General features: G+C 34.2%; 1 protein-coding gene across 3 annotated transcripts; it reads left to right on the top strand.

The window, feature by feature from the left end:
• The first annotated feature begins 6,377 nt into the window (after positions 1 to 6,377).
• On the top strand, positions 6,378 to 21,790 carry LOC129260748 (uncharacterized). 3 transcript variants are annotated; one of them, XM_064114335.1, is made up of 10 exons: positions 6,378 to 7,382; positions 8,718 to 9,000; positions 9,714 to 9,920; positions 10,660 to 10,960; positions 11,920 to 11,949; positions 12,553 to 12,612; positions 13,707 to 13,897; positions 14,533 to 14,707; positions 15,510 to 15,608; positions 16,152 to 21,790. In XM_064114335.1, the coding sequence occupies exons 2-10, from the start codon at positions 8,734 to 8,736 to the stop codon at positions 16,364 to 16,366; spliced, it is 1,545 nt and encodes a 514-aa protein (XP_063970405.1). In that variant the 5' UTR covers positions 6,378 to 7,382; positions 8,718 to 8,733; the 3' UTR covers positions 16,367 to 21,790. The 3 variants fall into 3 exon arrangements, with proteins under 3 accessions (XP_063970405.1, XP_054754682.2, XP_063970406.1); XM_064114336.1 differs by lacking the exon at positions 6,378 to 7,382 and adding an exon at positions 7,461 to 7,661; XM_054898707.2 differs by lacking the exon at positions 11,920 to 11,949 and having other exon boundaries at positions 6,379 to 7,382.
• The last annotated feature ends 1,254 nt before the right edge of the window (positions 21,791 to 23,044 follow it).

Genomic DNA, 23,044 nt, shown 5'->3' with positions numbered 1-23,044 from the left:
CCACTCTCGACAAGGTATTAAAGGACAAGTCCACCCCAACAAAAAGTTGATTTGAATAAAAAGAGATAAATCCAACAAACAAGTATGCAAATGAGGAGACTGATGATGTCATCCACTCACTATTTCTTTTGTATTTTACTATACGAAATATGAAATATTCTAATTTTCTCCTCATTGTCAAGTGAAACAACGATTGATTCCTCTCTGAACATATTGAATTAGTATTGTTTAATACTATATGGTTCAGTGAAGTTGTTCCTCATTGTCAAATTTGTTAAAAATTAAATATTGTTTAATTAAAAAAAAAAAAAAAAAAAAAATAGTGAGTGAGGGACATCATCGACTCTCTCATTTGAATGTTACTGGGTTTTGCATATCACTGTTTTGTGAAAAATAAACGAAACATTAAAATGTCATAACTTTCTTATTTTACATCCGATTTTGATGAAATTTTCAGCGTTATATTGGTTTGATTTTCTCTATTTATTCAAATCAACATTTGTCTGGGGTGGACTTATTAAGGATGGTATCCATTCAATAACACAGTTTATGTGCTTTTAGAGATGAAAATCCATTTGATCAGCAAAAACGCTTTATTAGAGGACGTTAATGTCTTTCATGACTTACAGCAAAAGAGTTTCAGCATGATCATATGATGACAATGTACGTATCGTAGTGTCATGTTCGTTTGAATGTTTATATGTAAAAACAAAAAAAATGAACATGATGAATAGAAATGTGATGGAAGGAAGAGAGAGGGGCTTTTAGAGTGAAACGAGAGAGGGTGATAAAGGGATGAGGTGTTAAGAGAGAGAGAGGGGGAGGGGTGGCTGGAAAAGGGGGAGTTGAGGGAAAGCAATGTGCATGCAGAGATGGGGACAAAGACAGAGAAAGAACGGGAAAGAGAGAGGGAGAGTTATCAAGGAAAGAGATGAAATACTTATCTTTGCCTGTTATCAGATTATTTAGGACGATGTATCGGTAGGTCTGATTTGAAAACTTGAGAAAAGAAAGAACTCAAGAAAGAGGTGAAATGTAGAAATGATTTATATATAAAATCTATATATTAATGAGGACGGTATACGATGGGTTCGAGCGTTCTGCTTTGAACATGATGAAAATGAAAAAAAAAGGGAAAGAAAAATGAGGGAAAGGTATATCTAAATTCATATATCAATCAGGATGGTATATCGAGGATTGGGGAGTTCTGCTTTGAAAAGAGGAAACGAGTGAAGACATGATGGAAAGGTAAAAATAGTTGTCCATCATATATTACACAGGTTGATAAAAGGGAAGGGGCTCGCATCTACCAATATGCTTGTGAATAGATGTGCGCTTATCACTATGATGAGAGAAATTGTAAATGCCAGAAAAAAAAAGAACTTTTCTTTCTCGGATATCCAGCGCATTTTCTGTTTTTGTTTATTTGTGTGTGTATGTGTGATTTCGTGTGAGCATTTTGTAAATACCCCAGTTGGGAGCTTACCTTTTTTTAAATATCCAATTAAAATGAACACACATCCCATTCCATGTAATAGAATTTGATTTATGTACAAAAATAAAGAATAATATGCATATATTTTCTTCTGATCTTGAAGCACCGGATCGAAATAACCTTTTTTTTTCAATTAATAGATCAAAATTTATATTTAACACACATTTTCTCTTTATACAATTTATCGGAACAAAATACGAAATCAGAAAATGCATGAACAATCATGAATATCTCACAAAAAAAGTTGAGATAGAAATAGAGAAAAGGTGGCAGACACGAGAAAACTATTTACATACAATACAAAAAGAGCAGAAAACTGAAAGACTTACATGTGAAGAAAAGGAAGCACCGATCTGACCATGCATATACAGTGTCTGCACAAGCTGTGGCAAAGAAAAAACAGCACACACAAAAATTATCCTCGTTCTATCTTTTTAGGGCTTACCATTTTCTGTTCAGGGTCGTGGCGGCTAGGGTATACCAATATTTTAACAGTGGCAGGCACTTTTGGATTTACTAAAAATTCAATATATTTACCATTTTATATTGTGATCGGCATCATCAACCTCGTCCGCAGGCACAAACCCTGATTGAAACTTTAATGAACAAGTGGGTCTCCATGCACACAAAACCGCCCACAATATCTTGCAACTAACCTTTAATGAGTGGTCGCAAAGCATTCCACACTACAGTGCGTATAAAAAAACGGGACAGTTTTGGAAAGTCTATAAAAAATTTGTTTCAAATTATGATATCTATATTTTGATGTTAATAGATGTTCTGAAATCTTATCTTTGAAATGCAATTAAAAAAAAAAAAATTTTGTTCATGCTTGAGCGAACATGGGACGTTTTTGTCGGGGGTGCAAAGAGAGACTTGCGCCAAAATCGCAGAAATTAGAAATTTGATTATCAGACTTCTTGCTAATCAGCAGACTTCCTTTATTATCTTTGCAATGATTTTCAAATTATGCTGTCAAATTTCATTTACAAATTTATTTATTTACTTGACTTATTTTGTTTTTTCATCAAAACTTCTTTAACCTTTGAGTTTCCTTTATAAGTAAGAAAAGAAGACTTTTTGTCAACCCAAGCAAGAAGATTTGCTTATTAATTGGGACTCTTTTGGGAGAACTTGTAATTATTCAAATCGTATTTCATTATGTGAAACAAATCATGTTATGGTACCTTAAAAAAAACATGAATCCTATTTTCAAGGGGTTATTGATTCCTTTACCAAGTTTAATTATGTGCTTGACAGGACAAACAGGAAAGGATTCATGTCTTTCAATGGCAATGGTGTATTGAGTCAATTTGAAGGAGCTAGATATGGCAGATCGGATAAAATGTATTTAAAAAAGTTGTGAGCGAAAATTTTCACTTTTTTATTAAAATATCAAATTTTGTGATAGAATTTGACATAATATTTATAAAATAAATCATATTTCTTTTATAATCTATCTTTCCTTTTATTTCCTTTCCACTTTTTTTTATTGGGGGGAACACCCCGAGCCCCCGCCCATCTGTATGCCACTGTTCAAAGGCACCATGACCTTTGTAGCACACAATGAAAGGATTTGAAAAAAAAGAATACACGCTCTCCCATACTTCGGTTGAAAAAAAATTGTTTTTGCTTAAAGAAGGAATATTGAAAGCTAAAAGAGAACCTTAGAAGAAACAACGACAGAACAATTCAATCAAAATTGATAAACAGATTTGAAAATGAATTTCGACCGCATAATTCGAAAATTATGGCAAAGCTAATGAAAAGATTAAGAGGAAGCCTGCTGATTAGCAAAAAGTCCGATCATCATATTTTATGCCATTTTGACGCAAGCCTCCTTTTTAACCCCAGACAAAAACATTCCGTGTTTGCTCAAGCATGAACGAAACTATTTTTTTTAATGGCATTTGAAAGATAATACATCAGAGCACCTATTAACACCAAAATATAGACATCATAATTTGAAACAAAAATTTTATAGACTTCAAATCTGTCCCGTTTTTTTTATACGCACTGTATAACTGACCGAACTGTCATTAAGCAATATGATAAGTTGTCTTTTATCCTTGTAAAAGAGGGAGAGAAGGAAGGATATATTATATTATATATATATATAACGAGAGAGGCGTGGATATATGTACCAATCGCTTTGATCATTGTTTATAATATATGTGTGAAGAGTAGAGTAGAATCAAGGATGAAGCAAAGCATAGTGTATACTTTGCTTCATCCTTGATTCTACTCTACTCTTCACACTTATATATATATATATATATATATATATATATATATATGTACCATCCAATCATGGATTGATCCATCCCTTTTTTTGTATTTGTTGGGTTTCTTGTTGAAATGCACTTTACCCTTATACAGATCATCGATCAACAACCTTTAACGTATTCGTGAAGTGCTCCCCGATAGTTTGATGATACCATATTCATTCCTGTTTTGTTTCGCATTATTCGGTTTTCTCTGATTAGAATAGTATTTCATCATGATAAACAATGAACAATTTTTTATCCTACTTTATATATAGTGTGTGGCAAATATAGTCAATCATGACTTATTGCCAAATAAAAACAAGGAATGGAATGTAGCAGAAGAAATTTACAGAAAATGAAGGCATTACTAAAAAGGAAAAATAAAAGCAAGCAAAAGAATTACAAAAGAATAGGAAAATTAGAGACAAGAAAGGAAGAAAGTAAAAAAGAAAAAGGAAAAAAGAAAGAAAAAGAAAAGAGGAAAAAGTAAAAAAAAAAAAAAAAAAAGCAACAAAAGAAGAAAAGAAAGTCAAAGAAAAAACAATGAAAAAATAATAAAAAGAGAAAAGGAAGGAAACAGAAAATAAAATAAAGCTACGTAAGTTCTATTTCAGAGCTGTGGCAAATATAGTAAATTCTGTCTGGTTGCCATCACAAACCAAGAAAGATGGAGAAGTGGCTGTTTCAATTGGCCTTCAATACGCAAGTCTTCGTAGTGTAATGTAGTGATTGTATAAATCACTACATACATATAGCCTAGACATCATAATGTAAAATACCCCTTCTCAGAACCATCCCTTTTTATGTCCATACCCCCTTCTCAGAACCCTTTTCATTTATGTAATCCACGCCAATAAAAACCCTTATTGTTAATAGTTCAAACAACCCCTAATCATAGAACAAAGAACTGCCTTCCCCTTCCCAATAATCAAACCCAGCTTTTGTCCTATACCCAAACACTTGGATTATAATTTATGTAGAAGCTTGAAGATATATTGAGTGTACACCCAAGGGTGGAGGTTAGATAAGTTAAGATCATCACAGAGTTAAGATCTACATCGACGTACGTTGTGATATGCTTTTCAACTCTACATGCAATATTGCTGGAGATGATTAATTGATGATTAATAAAGATTCTTGATTGAATTGTACGTCGTATGTTCCTGTGTCGTCATTGAGATGCTCCCAACTAAGAAATGAACGATCCCAACACAACATGGTGGAGAACCCGGGCTTATGAATGCCCCCATTGATAAGAACATGACTCTTCATAGAGGACGTTTTAAGAATGGACATTTACAATTCCTGACCTCATTTGACCAAAGCTCTAATAACACCACCAAACAAGTAAGATTTTGGTGGAATGTCGATTTGTATAGAGGCACGGACGATTTAATTAATGACATATTGACTAATAGACAAATACCAATAACAGGGTCCCCAGCAAGATTTTACAAGTCTTTGTATGTGTAAGCTTTAATCTCTTTACAATAGTGTATACCCTATTGTAATTTTATAGATATATTGTACCTTTGTTATTCCTGGAAGAGTTTACTTCCTAGATAATGTTATAACTCATAATGGTTTGAATAAGACCCGTATATATCTGCAAGCAATTAGTAGTCAAAATCTTGATGAAGGTATGTTTTATTGTTGTGTCGAATTGAACACATGTTAAAATGCATTTGTTCATGAACATAAAGTTATATATCAAAGTTCATCAATATGATGACATAACAAGGTTTGAATATACTCTTAAGTGGTACTGAACAAGTTTGAATTTACTTGTTAAACTTTATTTTCATTTAATATGATTATAAAAGAAAATTCATGACAGGTTAGGTTGTTAGTGATTCGAGTTTCTATGTAAATGCTACATAAGCAGTATAATTAGGACTATTTAAGCATAGACACACTTTCAATACCTAGAGCGCACCTGTTTTTCTTATATATAATCATGTTGGAATATCACATTTGTATCTTTGGTTTCGTTTATCATCAGAGTATGATGAGAATTTATCCATTAATGGTCGATAGCAGTAAAAAAAGAAAAAAAAAGAAAGACACAATAGCAAACTTAGCTTATATATTGTTAATAAACTATTACATATACAGTTCACTGGTGTTTACACCTTAAACCTTAACTGATACCAGATTTGTTTAACTTATATTGTGAAAAGAGTTGTTATCCATTGCTGAATTGCCTTGGCTAGTAATAAGAATATTTGAAACATATACTACATTATTGTTATTGATACTTGAATTGTTATTCTAGTTTTTACAATTCTCTCCATTTTTACTTTGTCTTTTAAGTGCATAAGTCTGCACAATTTATGATTATTTTGTTTAGTTTAAGTGCATAATGTGCACTGGTTTCTGAAGAAAAAAAAATTGCAATTTATGTTTTGAATTTTGAGTAGGGTTAACCTTATGTCTATTTTTTATCGTTACCACAATTATGGAATGATTTATGCTAATCATTTAATATGAATTTATTGTATATATGTATATATGTTTGAAGTATTTGTTTGGGAGAGAGAATGAGCGAAAGAGAACACGGAACAATGATCAAATGTTTCACTTATCGTTTTCTTTTCTATTTCTCTGTATTAATTTTATAATGTATATAGTTCATTAACGCCAGGGTATCTATTCCTCTGATTTTGCTTTCTTTGATTTTTTTTCCACATTGAGGGGAGCCTCAATTTTCCAAAGAAAGGGGATGTAATGTAGTGATTGTATAAATCACTACATACATATAGCCTAGACATCATAATGTAAAATACCCCTTCTCAGAACCATCCCTTTTTATGTCCATACCCCCTTCTCAGAACCCTTTTCATTTATGTAATCCACGCCAATAAAAACCCTTATTGTTAATAGTTCAAACAACCCCTAATCATAGAACAAAGAACTGCCTTCCCCTTCCCAATAATCAAACCCCCCTTTTGTCCTATACCCAAACACTTGGATTATAATTTATGTAGAAGCTTGAAGATATATTGAGTGTACACCCAAGGGTGGAGGTTAGATAAGTTAAGATCATCACAGAGTTAAGATCTACATCGACGTACGTTGTGATATGCTTTTCAACTCTACATGCAATATTGCTGGAGATGATTAATTGATGATTAATAAAGATTCTTGATTGAATTGTACGTCGTATGTTCCTGTGTCGTCATTGAGATGCTCCCAACTAAGAAATGAACGATCCCAACACAACAGTAGGCTGCACATTCAGAGCTCTTAACTTGACTGATGAACGGTTTGCAAGGCAGACTATCACAAGCCGATAAATCCTCTGGGAAACCCCCTGACACCGTTTTTACGTCACTGGCAATTTGGGGATTCCCCGTCCCCGATATGCCGCCTGCCTGAGGCTGAGCGTGCAGTGCACAATAATGCAGTTAGCATGGAGCTATAAAACACTCATGCAGTTAGTGTATATAGATAAATTTGCGAATACGGCACGTACCTTCTTACGTCACAGAGACTGCTGCACAATCCGGAATTAGAAGACAAACGTTACAACAACTTGGACTTTTGAAATAAATTAATTCATTGATCGCCAGTAGAAGAGCTAAACCATCGATTCGTATGATATAATCGCAGTTCATTTGGTAAGTTGTGGTCTTAGTACGTGGTTATCGATATCGATTATATATCTCGCGCTAGCGCTTGCACAACCTAAGTCAGTGCTATCTAGACGATCGAGGATGTAGCTCCTGTGCAATTCCAATCACTTTTTTGCGGAATCGTGATATCCTTATCGGATATGGGTGCATTAGAATTGCGTGCGCCTGTGATAGTATGGCCTCCTCTGTCAAAGGTTCGCCTCCTTCAGTGTTCTTCCATCGTAATGAATATCACTACCACTACCAGTATGAAAATTAAAAAAGGTAAAATTTGTTATTATGCTCAGCTGCCATTAAATCTGTCTCTGACTGCTGCCAGACCAAATTAAAGTTTCTTCGTAATTACAGAGCGAAATGTCTCAAAGACATGATTGAGACTAATGAGATCGAGTCCTAGACCCAGTCCTCTCACTTTCAAGTTGATTCCATATCCAAGCACTTGTATAATTCTGCACAAATCATGAATAAATTAGCTTATTTTGATTTTGAAAGAAATAAGCAAATTTTACGACATGGATTTGTAAGTCAAATAAATTCTACGAAAACAACCTAGGCCAACAGAGTATTTGTTTTGAGTATAAATATTTTTGTGACAAAATAGATCTAGGTATTTTTTTTTTCTGGTTAATTAGGGTGGGGAGGATATAGCAGGTTATTTGCCTAGTCTAAGGCTAAATGAAGTAAAACACTGCCACAAGTATCCCTGTGTCAGTGGGAAGTGGGATCTGGAATGGAACACTGCTCAATACTAATTTTTCAAAGAGTTAGAACAAAAAGAGAAAGATTTTTAATTTAAAGAGGAAGACAGGGAAAGAAAGGGATAAAGAATATTGGATGCTGAATACCAGTGCTTACTCATTTGAGTCTGCCAATTCAAACAATTGCATTTTGCCAGATATTTTATATGTTTTATCATGGAAATGAAGCATTGGTCAGCATGTGATACTACTGTATGATGGTGGTCCCCAAGTCTGCGCACCTAACGATTTGAGTGAAGATTTAACATGAATTTTTTTTTCTTTTTTTTTTCACAAAATCTTTCAGTTTATAATTTTCATTATATTATTATGAGTAAGTGTACCAAATATCTCATAAAAATTTGAAAGAAAAATATGATTTTCTTGGAAAAAAACCTTGGGCAGTCATTTTCATATTGAACCAAAAATGATACCGCATGTCTGCGCACCCATTCACACGATTCAGGGATTTTGATGAAAAAGGCTGCATTTTGAGGCAGTCACATGAAATGCCAAAATTTTATTATTTTCCCACCATTTTGAGTCTGATTTTTTAATGAATATCTTTCTATGTATTGCATAGATTGTGAACTTTCAAGATGGCCGCCCGTCCCTTGGATGCTCTGTCTGCTGTAGATGTAGAGAAAGATGCTGGAATGACTGACCCAGGAACGAGCTCTTGTATCAAAGGACTTGGAGCATTATGTCTCATGTTTGATAGTCACATAGCTCAGCTTGATAAACTCAAGGAAACAGCTCTTAGAACGGAGCAAGATCTGGGGTCAAAGGTCACTAGATTGGAACAGAAGAACAGAGAACAGGATGAGAAGATCAGAAGGTTAGAGCAGGAAAATATTTTGTTGAAGGTGAGATGAAATTTAGTTTGATTATTTTGCAATAATGACTTTGATACCCAATCTTATTGTACAAGTTCAAGGAATATCTAACATATGTATATGGTAAATAGTGGTAGTAAAATACAAACTGTGATTGGCTAGATTGGAACCATGTGACCTCCCTTCAAAAAGTTATATTTTACAAATGTACAATTTAACTTTCAATTTTTTAAGGGTAAAACCCCTGTTAAATGAATGGGGAGAATTGGCATTTACCCAGTTAGTCCTGTTCGTCTGCATTTACTATTAAAGTGCATGCAATGTCTTAAATCTTAATTCTTTATATTGACATCACCTTTTCCGGACTTGTGCAACTTTACATTATGGACGGTACATTTGGATGGTACGTGTGCAACGGTACGAATGTTTGACATTCAGCCTCCCATTTGCTCGCGTACAACAAGCTAATTAGGCATTGTACAATTTACTATAATAAATAGTGAACTTTCTATCATACAATATTACTGGACTATACAAACTCCAAATATAAAATTATTCCTCATTCAGGTCTATTTCACCTCGGCCTTCGGCCTAGGATAAACCTGCACTCAGGATAATTTTATATTTGTCATACATATAATCCAGTATATTGTACAATAGATTGTACACTATTATTATAATATAGGCTATATGTTTTGTTTTTTTGATAAAATCAAACCAACTGCAATTCTGTCATATTTCAGGGAAATTGTCATATTTCGAATGGAGAGAAAGATCAGCAACACACAAGTCGTTCAGATGAAACCATTGACTGGAAGAAAAAATATGAGGAGATGAGGAAGGAATGTGAGAAGCTTAAGGGAGAGTTGCGTCTCATCAATTCTATGAGGAATTCAGGCAGCCTTTGTAATTCCGAAGCAGGAGCCAAACAAGATGAGATATCTGCAGAGGTATTTCCTATAAATTATTTAGAGTAGAATTTAATGATGATGATGATGATGGTAATAAAATAAGCAAGTGGAAGTAGAGAGTAGGATGGTTTGGTAGAGGATGGAGGATGGAGGAAGAACTGAAAATACAAAGTGGAGGGGGGGGGGTAAGGATGATTGTTGCAAGTGTGAGGTTAATCCACCCATCCTTATTCAATGTTGACAAAATAGGATATAAAACTTTGGACTTCTGACCAACTGAATAAAATCATTTTTTATAATGCCTTTCCTACAAAGATGCAAGCTTATTAAAAAAAAAGACAGTAACAATAAAACAAAACATCACCTCTATCTGAGATGCCAACCATTAGTTTATTGGCATATGTGATCCTTCCTTGAAACATCATGAATTGTTCCTTTGTAGTTTAGCTGTGAATAAGGCAATATTTTTTGTACAGGTTCTTACAGGTACAGGTTCTTACTTTTTTAAATTTCTGATCATGGGGTATGTGCCATACATATAAGCCATACTTAATGTATTATATATGATCTGCTTTCCATAAATGGAACAGCAATGATAACGATGATGATTATAATGATGATTATCATCATTATAATGACGATGATCCACAGCATTTATATTGCGCCATATTTCTGTTAAAAACATTCATAGTCGCAGGCTCATCCAATTTAAAGCTAATTGCTACAAATCTGCTGAAATAATTGATAGTAATATATGTTCATTTATTTGAATCAACAGGAAGAAAGTCCAGTCACCATGGATCACCAGTTATATATATCTGAGAAAGTTCCGGCAAGTGATTTTAAACACATCCTTCGTCATTTGAGTGTGAACGACACGGATGTGAAGAATATTTATAATGAAAACCGTGATGATGCCAAGGAATGTATCATACAAGGGCTAGAGAAATGGAGGAAAATCAAGGGGACAAAGGCCACAGTAGGGGCCCTAGTTCAAGGGTTGTTGAAAGGTCATCAACGAGATGTCGCTGAAGAGTTCTGTGAGAAAAATAATCTACATCAACTACAGAAGAAAATTGGTATGATATAACTTTTGGGTCTTACATTGTCAATTTTGGTCTAGTTTATCAATGTCTCTGAATTCCATGTTCAATGAGCTCTGGAATATGTGATTGTATTGAAATTCTAAGAATTTAGAAAATTGAATGAAATATATGTTTCATATCTGTTCAGGCACTACTTTATTTATTCCATCCATTCCAAATTTCATTCTGTATTGATCCTAATGGTAAAATATAGGGCCAATAGTTTGATTTCTTTTGAAGGGGTGCTAAATTGCCCTCATTTCAAAATTTACTCTGACCCACATTTTTTCAATGTAGAATTTATTCAATAATTTACAAGATATGTAGACCTATGTATGAATTTGTTTTAATATTACTATACATTCATTTTCTTATATGAAGTTTGTTATTAGATTGGGGTTTAGGGTTAGGGTTACAAGTGTAAAACAAACCTGTTATTGTCTAGAAAAGATGAATTGTTTAGCAGCATTGTATTCATTCATATCATCTACCAATGGCCTAGTGCAGAAATTTATAGTCATGTATCAAAGGGTTTGGGGCAGTTAGTCCTTCTCTAAGGGGAGGGGGGCAGTTTTCCTCCAGAAATTTTGAAAACTCTTATTATTTACTAAAACTTTTCACAAAACTGACCAAAAATATGCACAAAATCCTTTCAAGATGCAAAATTACACCATTGACAAGCTTGGTCGCTTCGCTCTCTCACTTTTGAGTTTTTTGGGAAAATTGTACTCATTTTGAATAAATGCAAACACATGACCTAAAAGAATGATTCTTCTTCTTTACAATGATACCAAAATCATGAAATTCGACGCCCAATTAGAGCAGCAATGACCAAATGAAAAGAGGTGTTTTGGTCCGCATCAAGCTCATTAAACTTATCTAGTCTTGAAAGAAGCCACTTTCTTGGGACCTGCCGACTGACTGTTTGATCTTTTTGTGTGTTCTCTCTATAGGTCTAGTTGAAGATACAGTATCACTAGCAGGTATGATTGTCATTGGTAAATTGCAAGTTGGTCTATATCTCCACTTTTCCTACTTTACATTTGGTCTCATCACACATTGTCTAATCCTAATCTACAGCCAGTTTGTCTATTATCAATTCGTTCTAATTGACACTTTAGCCCATTTACCATTTTGTCTAATTCTCATTTAGGATATCATCTATAAACCACTTTGTCTAACACCATCTGTCTATATCAGATTTTCAGTTCTTTATTATGTAACCATTTATTTTGTTTGTACTTTGCTCTCCTTTTGCAATGTTTTGACTCGTTTGAATAAATTTAATTCAATTAAATTATTAAGAACCAAATTTTCTTTTGACAAACTGCAAAATAATGAAAAGATGAAGTGGGAATTAGACTATCTTACTATCTTAGCATTATACAAATGACTATTAGCCAAAGTGAGTATTAGACCAAATGAGAATGACAATATATTTTTGAAAGAAATGAATAATCTTTGCATTTTTGTCAATATATCAAAGATTTACCTTAAAGCTTGGATATGAACATGAAATAAGGAGAAAAAGAAGTTTTTAGATGAAAGTTCTTATGTTGACCATTGTTTTATGATGTCTTTTGTAGGATTGTCAAATGCCACCGGAAATGAAGAAGTTGATTTTCCAGGTTCTGATTTTACTGCTGGTAAGTACATCCAAATATTTCTTACATTTAAAGCTAGTTTAGTGGAAACCACTTTAGTAGGTGAAGACAACTGTATCCGCGAAGCAATCTTCTCACATATTTGGTGCACTATGCCATATACTGTGTGTAAAATGCCTACGCTGCAGTTTCAAATTTCATGCAAAACACCCACCCTACTGAGAGTGTTCCTGTAGCAACAAGACTGCTTCAAGTGTAGTGGTAATGAAAAAACAGTTCAGGAGATGGTGATGAGGACGCTAGATAAACAATCTTCTGAATTGGTTTCCTAAACTGGTTTAAGAGAAACCAGTTCAAGAATGTATAGTGAGAACGGGGTCATAGTAATTTACTTGAGGAAAGAATATTTATGTAGAAAATTTATAAATCTTTTGTAAGGAATTAAATGGTTTCTATTTATGTTAAATATGCCATGTAATGGTTATTGCCATAGTAACTAATATGATGCACAATAGCCAAACAAAATGTAGGATTCCTTTGAAATTACCACTGGATGGCAAATTTACAATCAGAGTACCAGTGTAATATTTCAAACTGGTATTGATTTGAATGCCTTAATTTAACATTCCTTCCATTTCATAGTGATATTGGTAGTGCCATTAGCTTAGGGCATAGCATGCACAGGAGATCACCCCGGGGTAAATAGATTTAACAGTTCCATTCAAAGCAGTTTAATAGAATACCTAGCTGTTGAAAATATGATGCCAGTTATGATGTATGTTGATCAATTATTTTCATGAATAACATATTGCTTTTGATGATGGCAAAATGCATCTTTTTCAAACTTAATTTAGCTCCAGCATGGTTATAATATGGCTATCGATAAAGGAATACTGCATAAATAATCTTTTTTAATCTGATTGATTTAGCTACAGCATATCATGTTGTATTCTATAATGGAAAATGCAACTTTTTTAAACATATTCATGTCGCTCCACCATGGATATAATATTGCTGTTAATAAAGGAATACTGAATAAAGATATCTTTAAATCTGATTAATTTACCTACACCAAAGATATCATGTTGCTTTTGATAATGGGATAATGCGTCTTTTATAACATCTGATTGATTTAGCCCCAGTATGCCCTTCAGATAGACCACTTCACATTACAGTATGGACTCATCTGATACACCCTACTCCTACCAGCCTTGAAGAGTTAGACCAGGAACTCTCTGAATGTGACCTTTTTACCTCGGACCAACTCAAACAAATCACCAAGAGGAAATTCTTCCAAAATGATTCTGAGAGAGAAGAATTCTTGAGGGTAAAGAGATAGTTTTCTTGAGTTTTATACCTGTATATGGCCATCATGATAGTAGGTCAATGCTACTGGTCTCTCTCACTAGCTTTCTTAGGGTATTTTATTGAGTTATATGTATTGTCAATCAATTCATGTACCGTGTCATATAAAGCCCTCATTTAGACATGGTGAGACGATTGCCTCATGAATGGTAATCAATGGGCATTACATGCTTCAATTACCAAATATTACTTTGGATTGTCAAATGCATATTTATGATTTCAATTGGCTTTTGGCGTGTTAAGTGTTATCATGAGTGTGTTGGATGAAGTAATGTGTTTGATTATTATTTGATTATAGTTTATTTATTTGCAATTTTTCTGCATTCTGTAAACTTTTGTATGTGTCAGTCTCTGGACTGGTTTACAATGTCTTTAATGTAATAAATCGAATTGAATTGAATTGTTTGTCCATAAAACCTGCACAACTTTTGACATTGTTTGTTTTATGCCGACTTTCTTAACTGCTGTTTGTGTCATGCTCAATGCATAGATCTCATCCAGCAAAAGACTGTCCTTTTCCATATTTGTGGTCATAGTTTTTATGATCTAATTAAACCAGAAAACAGTTCTTAAATTGAACCATTATTCTCATTGCAGGTATGTGGAGATGGGAATGTAATTGTTGTCCTCCATGAGTTAGTAAGAAGATTGTCATCAAGAAATGAGACAGACCAATCCACAGTTATGATGGACCTTGGCAAGCTACTTCGTAAACTGGGAAGGAAAGATATCCGCAGCGTTTTAATCACCTACCTTCAAAGCGGTGTGATAGGTGAGTATTCCTGGGACCCGTTGCTCAAAGGTTTGCTCTTAAATTGTCACGACAATAATCAAGATCATGTTCCTGAATGCATTTGTTTGATAGCTTGAAAATCAGATTGCATATATATATTTTTTTAGATTTGCATTTGATCACTACTCTGTCTTCCTGCAATGGAACCCAGAAGATAACCTGAATATCACAATTCTATATGTACTATTTTCAAAGAAAGTAAAAGAATTGCCTTTTTTGCCATAAAGTTTTTTTTTTCAAGACAAAAGGAAAAATAGTGCATTTAACATTTTTTATTCGGTGAGGAATACTTTTTGGAAAATGGAAACTGACCAATAAATTATACTCAGTATGTCATACATGTATGATATACAGGTACAATCTATATGAATTTCATAAACTGATTTATGTTTTTATTCATCCAGGAAGAAATACAAATTATGAAGAGAAAATAAATCCATTCATATGGACTTACTGTTATTGAAACGGAGAACAGTTTCACGTCTGATCCGGGATGCTTCTTTAGTTTGTCTGAAATTCATATAATATTTATGAATATTTATGCAATGTAAACTTGTTTTGAATTCACTTTTTTATAGTTAAGTTTATCTATTGGAATTACATTGAAATGATGTGATTCTTACCATCCAATATGAGTATTGATATTATTATTTTACTTTTCTTTCAGAAAGATAACATATGTGGTATGAAATCAAACAGTTGTCATCAGACCTTATTCTGTTATCTCCTGACCTCATCATAGATCTTTTTTTTCTTTCTTTTTCAATCTTGGTTGACTTAGGACCCAGCATAGATGAGAAGGTATACTATCGTGATCGTGACCTTTGTTATAGAACAAGAAATGAGATTGGACATCAGCTATCCGAACGTCAACCTAATGGTAAGTACATTGATCATGTATGAACATATGGTTATAAATTTATATGAGTGAGGTTACATGTGTTATGGCTTTAAATCCAGTTGTACAAGTGAAGGGGTGGGTACAATATTGAAGTACCCATTTTCAGGACCAATTTCTTGGAATGGGCAGACCAACATTTTGAAAAAAATTATTGTCTCATGATTGGTATAAACTCTTAACTTTTGTCACATTTTTGGCCTGTAAAGTAATTCTTGATCATTTTCATGAAAATTGTTCGAGATACTGAAGTGTCAAGCTTTTCTATTCGTTTTGATGACAGACTGTATAATAATATTTAAGAAAGTCATTTTTCAGTAGCATGTGACAACTAGGATTTGATAAATATTCAATGAATAACATGACTGTTCATGTGAATTATCTTCCAGAGCCCAAATTGTCTAATTCTTACAATGGTCATGTTGAAAGTGATGTCAAATTGTGAACCATTTATCGACCATTTACATTGAAAGATTCTTGCCAGTGCATTTTAAGTTTGTTCTTTCTGTTATTTGTTATTGTTAGATTTTCATGACTGGAGATGCTTTGCAAGTGATGTTGGGTTTTCGCAGCAAATATCAAAATTTGAAAGGTCATCAAACCCTGGATCGGAGGTATTAAAAACCTGGGGAACGAGTAATGAAGCGACGATAGGAAGGCTATATGGATGGGCAGTGAAGGAACAGAGATGGGACATTGTCAAGATCATGGAAAAAGATATGTCTAATCTTGGAATCTAAGAGGAAGGAGGATCTGGGTCCCGTCTTACAAAGTATTACGATTGATCGGATCAATCTCAACTATATTAAAATCCATTAATGTCGTACTTTTTTCTACAGGAAATTTGCACAATATCCTTTGTAAACAAAGAGAAGCACACAGAATTTTCATGAAAATGATGAATGTGTAAGTATGCATCATATTTGTTTTGAATAAACATGAATTTTAGATGTTGATGTTGCTGTCTTTCCATAGTTGTGGTTGATCGGATCAATTATAACACTTTGTAAGATTTGGCCCAGATGTCCTCTCTTCTTTAAGGATGTAAATATAATATTTCTCTATCTTCATGGTTTTCTGACTGTATCGTCAATAATTCATTTGATTTTATCAATCCAGCAGCCGGCTTTTATCAGTACTACCATGGTGGGCCGTTTCATAAAGCTGTTTGTAAGCTGCGAACAATGTTTAGAGTGATTGGAACTTAGTCAAATATGGTTCGATGAACTGTTTATGAATCAGTTTTTCATTTTACAAATTTTAAATGATAAGTAATGAGAAGAAGTGGAAATTAGACCAAATGGGAATTATTAGACCAATTAAATAGATTATACCAAAGTGATAGTAGACCAAATGGGTTTCGCCAATGTGGTATTGGACTATCTTAGAAGTATAGAGGACAAGTGAATGTATACCATCTGTAAGCACCCCTTGTATGAACTAGGGGGTGTTTCACAAGATTTCAGTATGACTTAGAGTCTCACTTAAATGCCTATTTGCATGCAGTATAAAAGGCATGACTGCATTGGTCAGACCATGCCAAGAGGATGCGCACTACTGCATAAGGTTGTGGGTTACATATCATATACGCGTCAGCATTTAAGTGCGACTTTAAGTCATACTTAAATCTTTGTGAAACCTCCCCTAGGTCTTCTGTTTCTTGTTAATAGTGTTTCTTCTTTAAAGCAAGGGAACCTGTCTGTAAAGACCTATTGCTAAGAAGAAATAAGTTTTCTTGTCTCCCCAGGCTAGTGGGTGTTTCATAAAGGTGTTTGTAAGTTAGAAAAGACTGTACACACAGCTGTTGATCCTTTCTTGTGCTAAATGATTAAATCCTGATGCAGCTCACTTACCACCTATTTGTTCCACTCATGCATAAAGTCATACATAACTTTGTAAATAGGTTTATAAAACACCCACCAGGGGGTGTTTCACAAAGATTTAAGTGTGACTTAGAGTTGCACTTAAATGCTGACGCGTATATGATATGTAACCTACAACCTTATTGATTAATACGCAGTAGTGCGCATCCTCTTGGCATGATCTGACCAATGGGGTCATGCCTTTTATACAGCACGCAGCTAAGCATTTAAGTGCATCTCTAAGTCATACTTCAATTTTTGTGAAACACCCCCTTGTCTTTATGAACAGGTTTCACTGTATCAGTATTAAGATGTTAATATTAACTTAAGCCATCTTTTAATGAATCTTATAAAAATCACCTATTGCATTTGCAGAAATAGCTAGATTAGAAAAAATAGTTTTTAAGGTGCCCGACTGTTACGCACAAATAATGCAAGCCCTGAAGTGATATTGGTTTCAGTGGAGCTGGCCCCCCCACTGTATAGGCACACATGATACACATATTTATCATTTAGATGTGTTTTATCTCACTTGTAAAGATAGTTTGTAATTATGTGCAAATGTTTAAGCAGCACCTCCCAATACCCAAATTCCAAAGACCATTTCATTATTGTAATTATTTCATTTTGAATGTACATACAATCTTAAGCAATATTGCATATATGGACACACAATGTATATTAGTTTTTGACGATAGAGCAATATATTACATAGGTTATGTAGATTCGAATCAGTGATAGGTCAATACGTCATCACGTGACCATAGCTGCGAGGATCGCATTTGTTATATTCTAGGTTTTGACGTCACCTCAGGGAATATACTGCATTGTATTTTCAATTGCGGCGTTATATTCACTAAGGTGACGTCACTCGCTGCATACAAGTTGCGTAACAAGGTAGTTTATTTGATGTACGTGCTAATGTTAACGCGTCGATTGCATGAAGAACGCGTTTGATGTATTTTCCAAAAAAAAATCTATTATGACGTAGATGGATCAGAGCTGTAGCAAGAATTTCGGGTTTGAGCCAGATGATGAATGCAATTTCTGATGGCGAATCCACATATACTATATAATATAACAGATATTGCCTGGTCTATCGTTTTAATAAATAACATTTCAACTCCCCTCCGACGCTATATTTTCCCCTCGGGATAATATTTTCCCTCAGCGCTGCGCGCTTCGGGCAAAATGTAATCCCTTGGGAAAAATATAACTCCGTTGGGGAGAGGAAATGTTATATTCAAACTCTAGGTAGGCAATATCTGTATAATATTTTATTTTGATAAAAGTATAACAAATTTCACATGAATTGCCAATCTGAAGAAAGGTAAAATATCAACAACAACAAAAACACATTTCCTAAAGATCTTCTGCGTAGGATTATATCATATCAAATTTCAAAAGGTAACAACAGGTGCAGATTGCTATGTTCAAATTCTTTAGTTGTTTATTGTCCAAGTAAATCCATATTTATTCTATACCAGCCATAGTATGTACCAGTATCTGAACACTTGCTGATACAGTCAAATATACTTCAGCAGTCACCTGAACAGAAGAACCAAATGTTTATAAAGACCACTAATATTGTTTCCCTTCTATCACTGGCGTAAATCCGTGTTGATGGGTGGGGGGGATGACTGAAATATTTTGGCATTTTTTTTGCAATCATGTTTTTAGATATGCAAGGAATTGTCATTGGTATGTCCACAGTGGCGAACCGTGGGTCACGGAATGGGGGGGGGGGGGCACCAGCAAAATTTTTGAATCACTGAGTAATTCTGACCTAATAGAGACATGGACAATGTCATTAAAGGGATATGTATCTCACTGATCAAATAATGCGAGCGCAAAGCGCGAGCTGAAATTTTTTTATATTCACACCTAAAAAGGGACATTGTAATCAAATTTGTGTAATCATGATAGGTACCTGTCTCGCTAAACAATGCAAGCGCGAAGCGCGAGCTGAAGTTTTCATATATTTTTACCCCAAACAGCGAGATTTTAAGGAATATATTTTAGGAATCCATTAAGAGCATGCATATCTCACCATAGTCATCTAATGCGAGTGCCAAGCGCTTGCTGATTTTATCAGAATTACATCTGAACACATGAAACACTTTTTGTAGTCATTGCAATCATGATTATCATACGCATCTCTCTAATCAAATATTGCGAGCGCGAAGCGCGAGCTGAAAATTTAGATAGTTCAGACCTGAAGTGGACATTCTAAGGTTTCTTTGTAGGAATTAACTAGGACCATACGTATTTCATTAACCAAATGATGCGGGCGCGAAGCGCGAGCTGAAAATTTTTTATATTCAGATCATCAGAAGGGACATTTTAAGGACTGATTTTAGGAATGCATGAAGAGCAGACACATCTCACCAATCCACTAATGCGAACGTAATCACAGGAAATGTTTCATATATTTTGACATTCGATCTTGATCCCTTCCCAAAGACCCCAACATTGATGAATTGGAAGAAACGGGGGTACCTCTTCAATGTTATAATAAGGACATAAGTATTTCGTTTGGAAATGGTGAACTGGCTCTTTGTTTGCATTTTATGATTCAACGCATACGCATCTCTCTAATCAAATATTGCGAGCGCGAAGCGCGAGCTGAAAATTTAGATAGTTCAGACCTGAAGTGGACATTCTAAGGTTTCTTTGTAGGAATTAACTAGGACCATATGTATTTCATTAACCAAATGATGCGGGCGCAAAGCGCGAGCTGAAAATTTTTTATATTCAGATCATCAGAAGGGACATTTTAAGGACTGATTTTAGGAATGCATGAAGAGCAGACACATCTCACCAATCCACTAATGCGAACGTAATCACAGGAAATGTTTCATATATTTTGACATTCGATCTTGATCCCTTCCCATAGACCCCAACATTGATGAATTGGAAGAAACGGGGGTACCTCTTCAATGTTATAATAAGGACATAAGTATTTCGTTTGGAAATGGTGAACTGGCTCTTTGTTTGCATTTTATGATTCAATAAAATTGTTTTATTTGTTAAGCGGTATTTCAGGAAGAATTTTCACCAATAAAACAATTATCTCTTGTGATTTTTGTCATTTCTTTCGTAAAAAGTGGGGGGGATGTTTGTACAGGCCATCCCCCCCTCCTCGAAAAGTGGGGGGGATATATCCCCCCCATCCCCCCCGGGATTTATATTGTTCACCATTGAAATGTGTACAATCAAACCTTCTTCAGTGATCACCTGTATAGAAGGACCATTAAAACCTTTAATTTGGTTTCCCTTGAATAGTATTCCATATTGAAACATGTATTACGAGCACATGTTCATTAAGACCACCTGTTATTAAGACCATTTTTCTTGCCTTCCTTGGGTGGTCTTCATATACACGTTTAACTGTATTAGATATTGCAATAAATATCCAAATGTAAGAAGATATTTGTACATTAGATTATGATATAAACAATCATGAATGATCTGTAAGTGTGAATGTTTTTTTTTAATTGAAGATTCATTTGTTTTTTCACCCTCTTGCAATTCCTCATCATGTTGAGACTGATTTGTTGAAAATCAAGAACGGAAGAAAATTCATTTATATTCTATAACATTTGATAATGTCTGTGGATTGTATGAATTGCATTGCATTATACTTTCCTTTAAAGTGCATTCTTGTATATTATCTACCCCCCCCCCCCTCCGGAAAAAAAATAATTATTAATCATAATGACAAAATTATGAAAGTGGTTCATTATAGGCAAGATTAAGTTGTATTGTTTATTTTTGGGGGATTTATATTGTGCCTTTTATGTGTACCTGATTATTATTTTTTTATGTTTACATCTTTTTATATTATTTGAAATCAGTTAATGTTGCAAGAAGGAGGGATATATTTCTTCTCTATCACTTCATAATCATTTTCTCAATGCCCAAAGCAATAATGACTTGTATTAGTTATTTCTTGGTAATGTCATTTATTTGACGCAAGATAAAATTCCTTGCTCTATAAGATCATGCAAGGAATCAAACCCTGGTCTTTCATACTGTTTTGGGGTGCATTGGCACACTCAGCTAATACACCATGGCAAAAATTTCGTTAAATTAGTTTTTCTTAACCAAATTATTGGCTTTCATACTGTTATCCCTTGATCTCCAGTGTGTTTCTTTCTTTCCAAGTACGTTATCAACTCAATGAGTGAGTGTTTTAACATCATTTTTATTTTATTTACAAATATAAGATACATCATTTCAGGAAATTTTCAGTTTCTGAAAGCAAATGTTTCAGTGAATAAAGCTTTATTATATATTTCATTTATTTCTGTGTGATTATTTTTAAGTGGTGAGAAGGAATTTCAAAGGCTGTATGAATGTACTGCAGAATTTTAAAAAAATCACAAAAAGTATGGAATGTAGCTTTTTTTTTTAGAAGGCGTTATGTGTGTATGAGAGAGAGGGGGGATGGGGAGAGGGAAAGAGATAAATTAGGAGGGAGGGACTGAAAACCAGAAATACAGGAAAAGAATGTAGATATGATGATGATATTGGCGATGATGGTGATTGTAATTACTATTATGATGATAATGATGAAGAAGTTGATGATGATGAGGAAAAGAAGATGATGATTAATTATGATAATGAAAATAATATAGACATTTTGTATTTTAAAAATTCAGCTAGGATCTTCAGTAGTATAGAAGACAGAAAAATAGTGAAGAAAAGGAAGAAATTGTAATAATTATTTATCTCTTAATCGCCCTGGCTCCCCCTCTCATTCTCTTTCTCCCCCTCATATTCTCCCTCTCTCTTTCCTCACCTCTCCTTATCTATCGCTCACCTTCCCTTTTTGTTCATGGTAAGGATAATTTTTCGTCCTTTTCCGATGACTTTGCGCCATTTATCTTACGCTAGCTAGCATATGATATACCGAATGCATTTCAAAGAAATTCCAAAAGTTTTATCTTCCAACTAAATTATGCGTTGTTTTATTTCATTCTGCATTTGTGTTCTTTTTGTTTCCATTTCTTTTCCCTTTCCTTTGTTTACCTCCTGCATATCCCTATAAGAGTCCCTTTTTATTTTTTTTCTACCCCATTTCCCCAATGATGACTGCATAGAATTAGCACATTTGGACTCGCTCTATTATAATCATAAGACGCATTACGCCTAAAAGTGTCCTTGGTGACTTGTCAATCAAAACACTGCATCGATACGATGAGTGCATGGCAATTGTATTATCTATACGGAAGTGCTTGAAAGGACACATATGCTCCCCCCCCCCCAAAAAAAAAAAAGAAGAAGATGTTTTGGAGGTCAAGCCTTTCACAAATTTAAAATTCGTACCGTAATTTGAGTGAATTTGAATTCGTGATTAGCTTTCGTGATTCTAGTTTTGTTTCACACGTGCTAAACATTCGTCATAAGCCTTATTTTCACTGGAATCATCATTCAAATTATGATTTTTACCGTGTGAAAGGCGGTCAGTTCACTTCAACTCAATTTAATTCAGCAAATGCAACAAATCTTGACTCTGATTCATTTTCCACCCTTTCACACGGTAAAAAAATC

This window comes from Lytechinus pictus, unplaced genomic scaffold (assembly GCF_037042905.1).
Source record: "Lytechinus pictus isolate F3 Inbred unplaced genomic scaffold, Lp3.0 scaffold_19, whole genome shotgun sequence".
Lineage (NCBI taxonomy): Eukaryota > Metazoa > Echinodermata > Echinoidea > Temnopleuroida > Toxopneustidae > Lytechinus > Lytechinus pictus.
Note: the sequence above shows the minus strand (reverse complement) of the source record. Positions and strands in the feature narration are given on the sequence as shown.

Coding starts and splice junctions, on each gene's coding strand:
- LOC129260748 (XM_064114335.1), top strand. CDS start 8,734: ATGGCCGCCCGTCCCTTGGATGCTCTGTCTGCTGTAGATGTAGAGAAA. Junction 14,708..15,509: donor CCTTCAAAGCGGTGTGATAG/GTGAGTATTCCT, acceptor TGGTTGACTTAG/GACCCAGCATAGATGAGAAG. Junction 15,609..16,151: donor ATCCGAACGTCAACCTAATG/GTAAGTACATTG, acceptor TGTTATTGTTAG/ATTTTCATGACTGGAGATGC.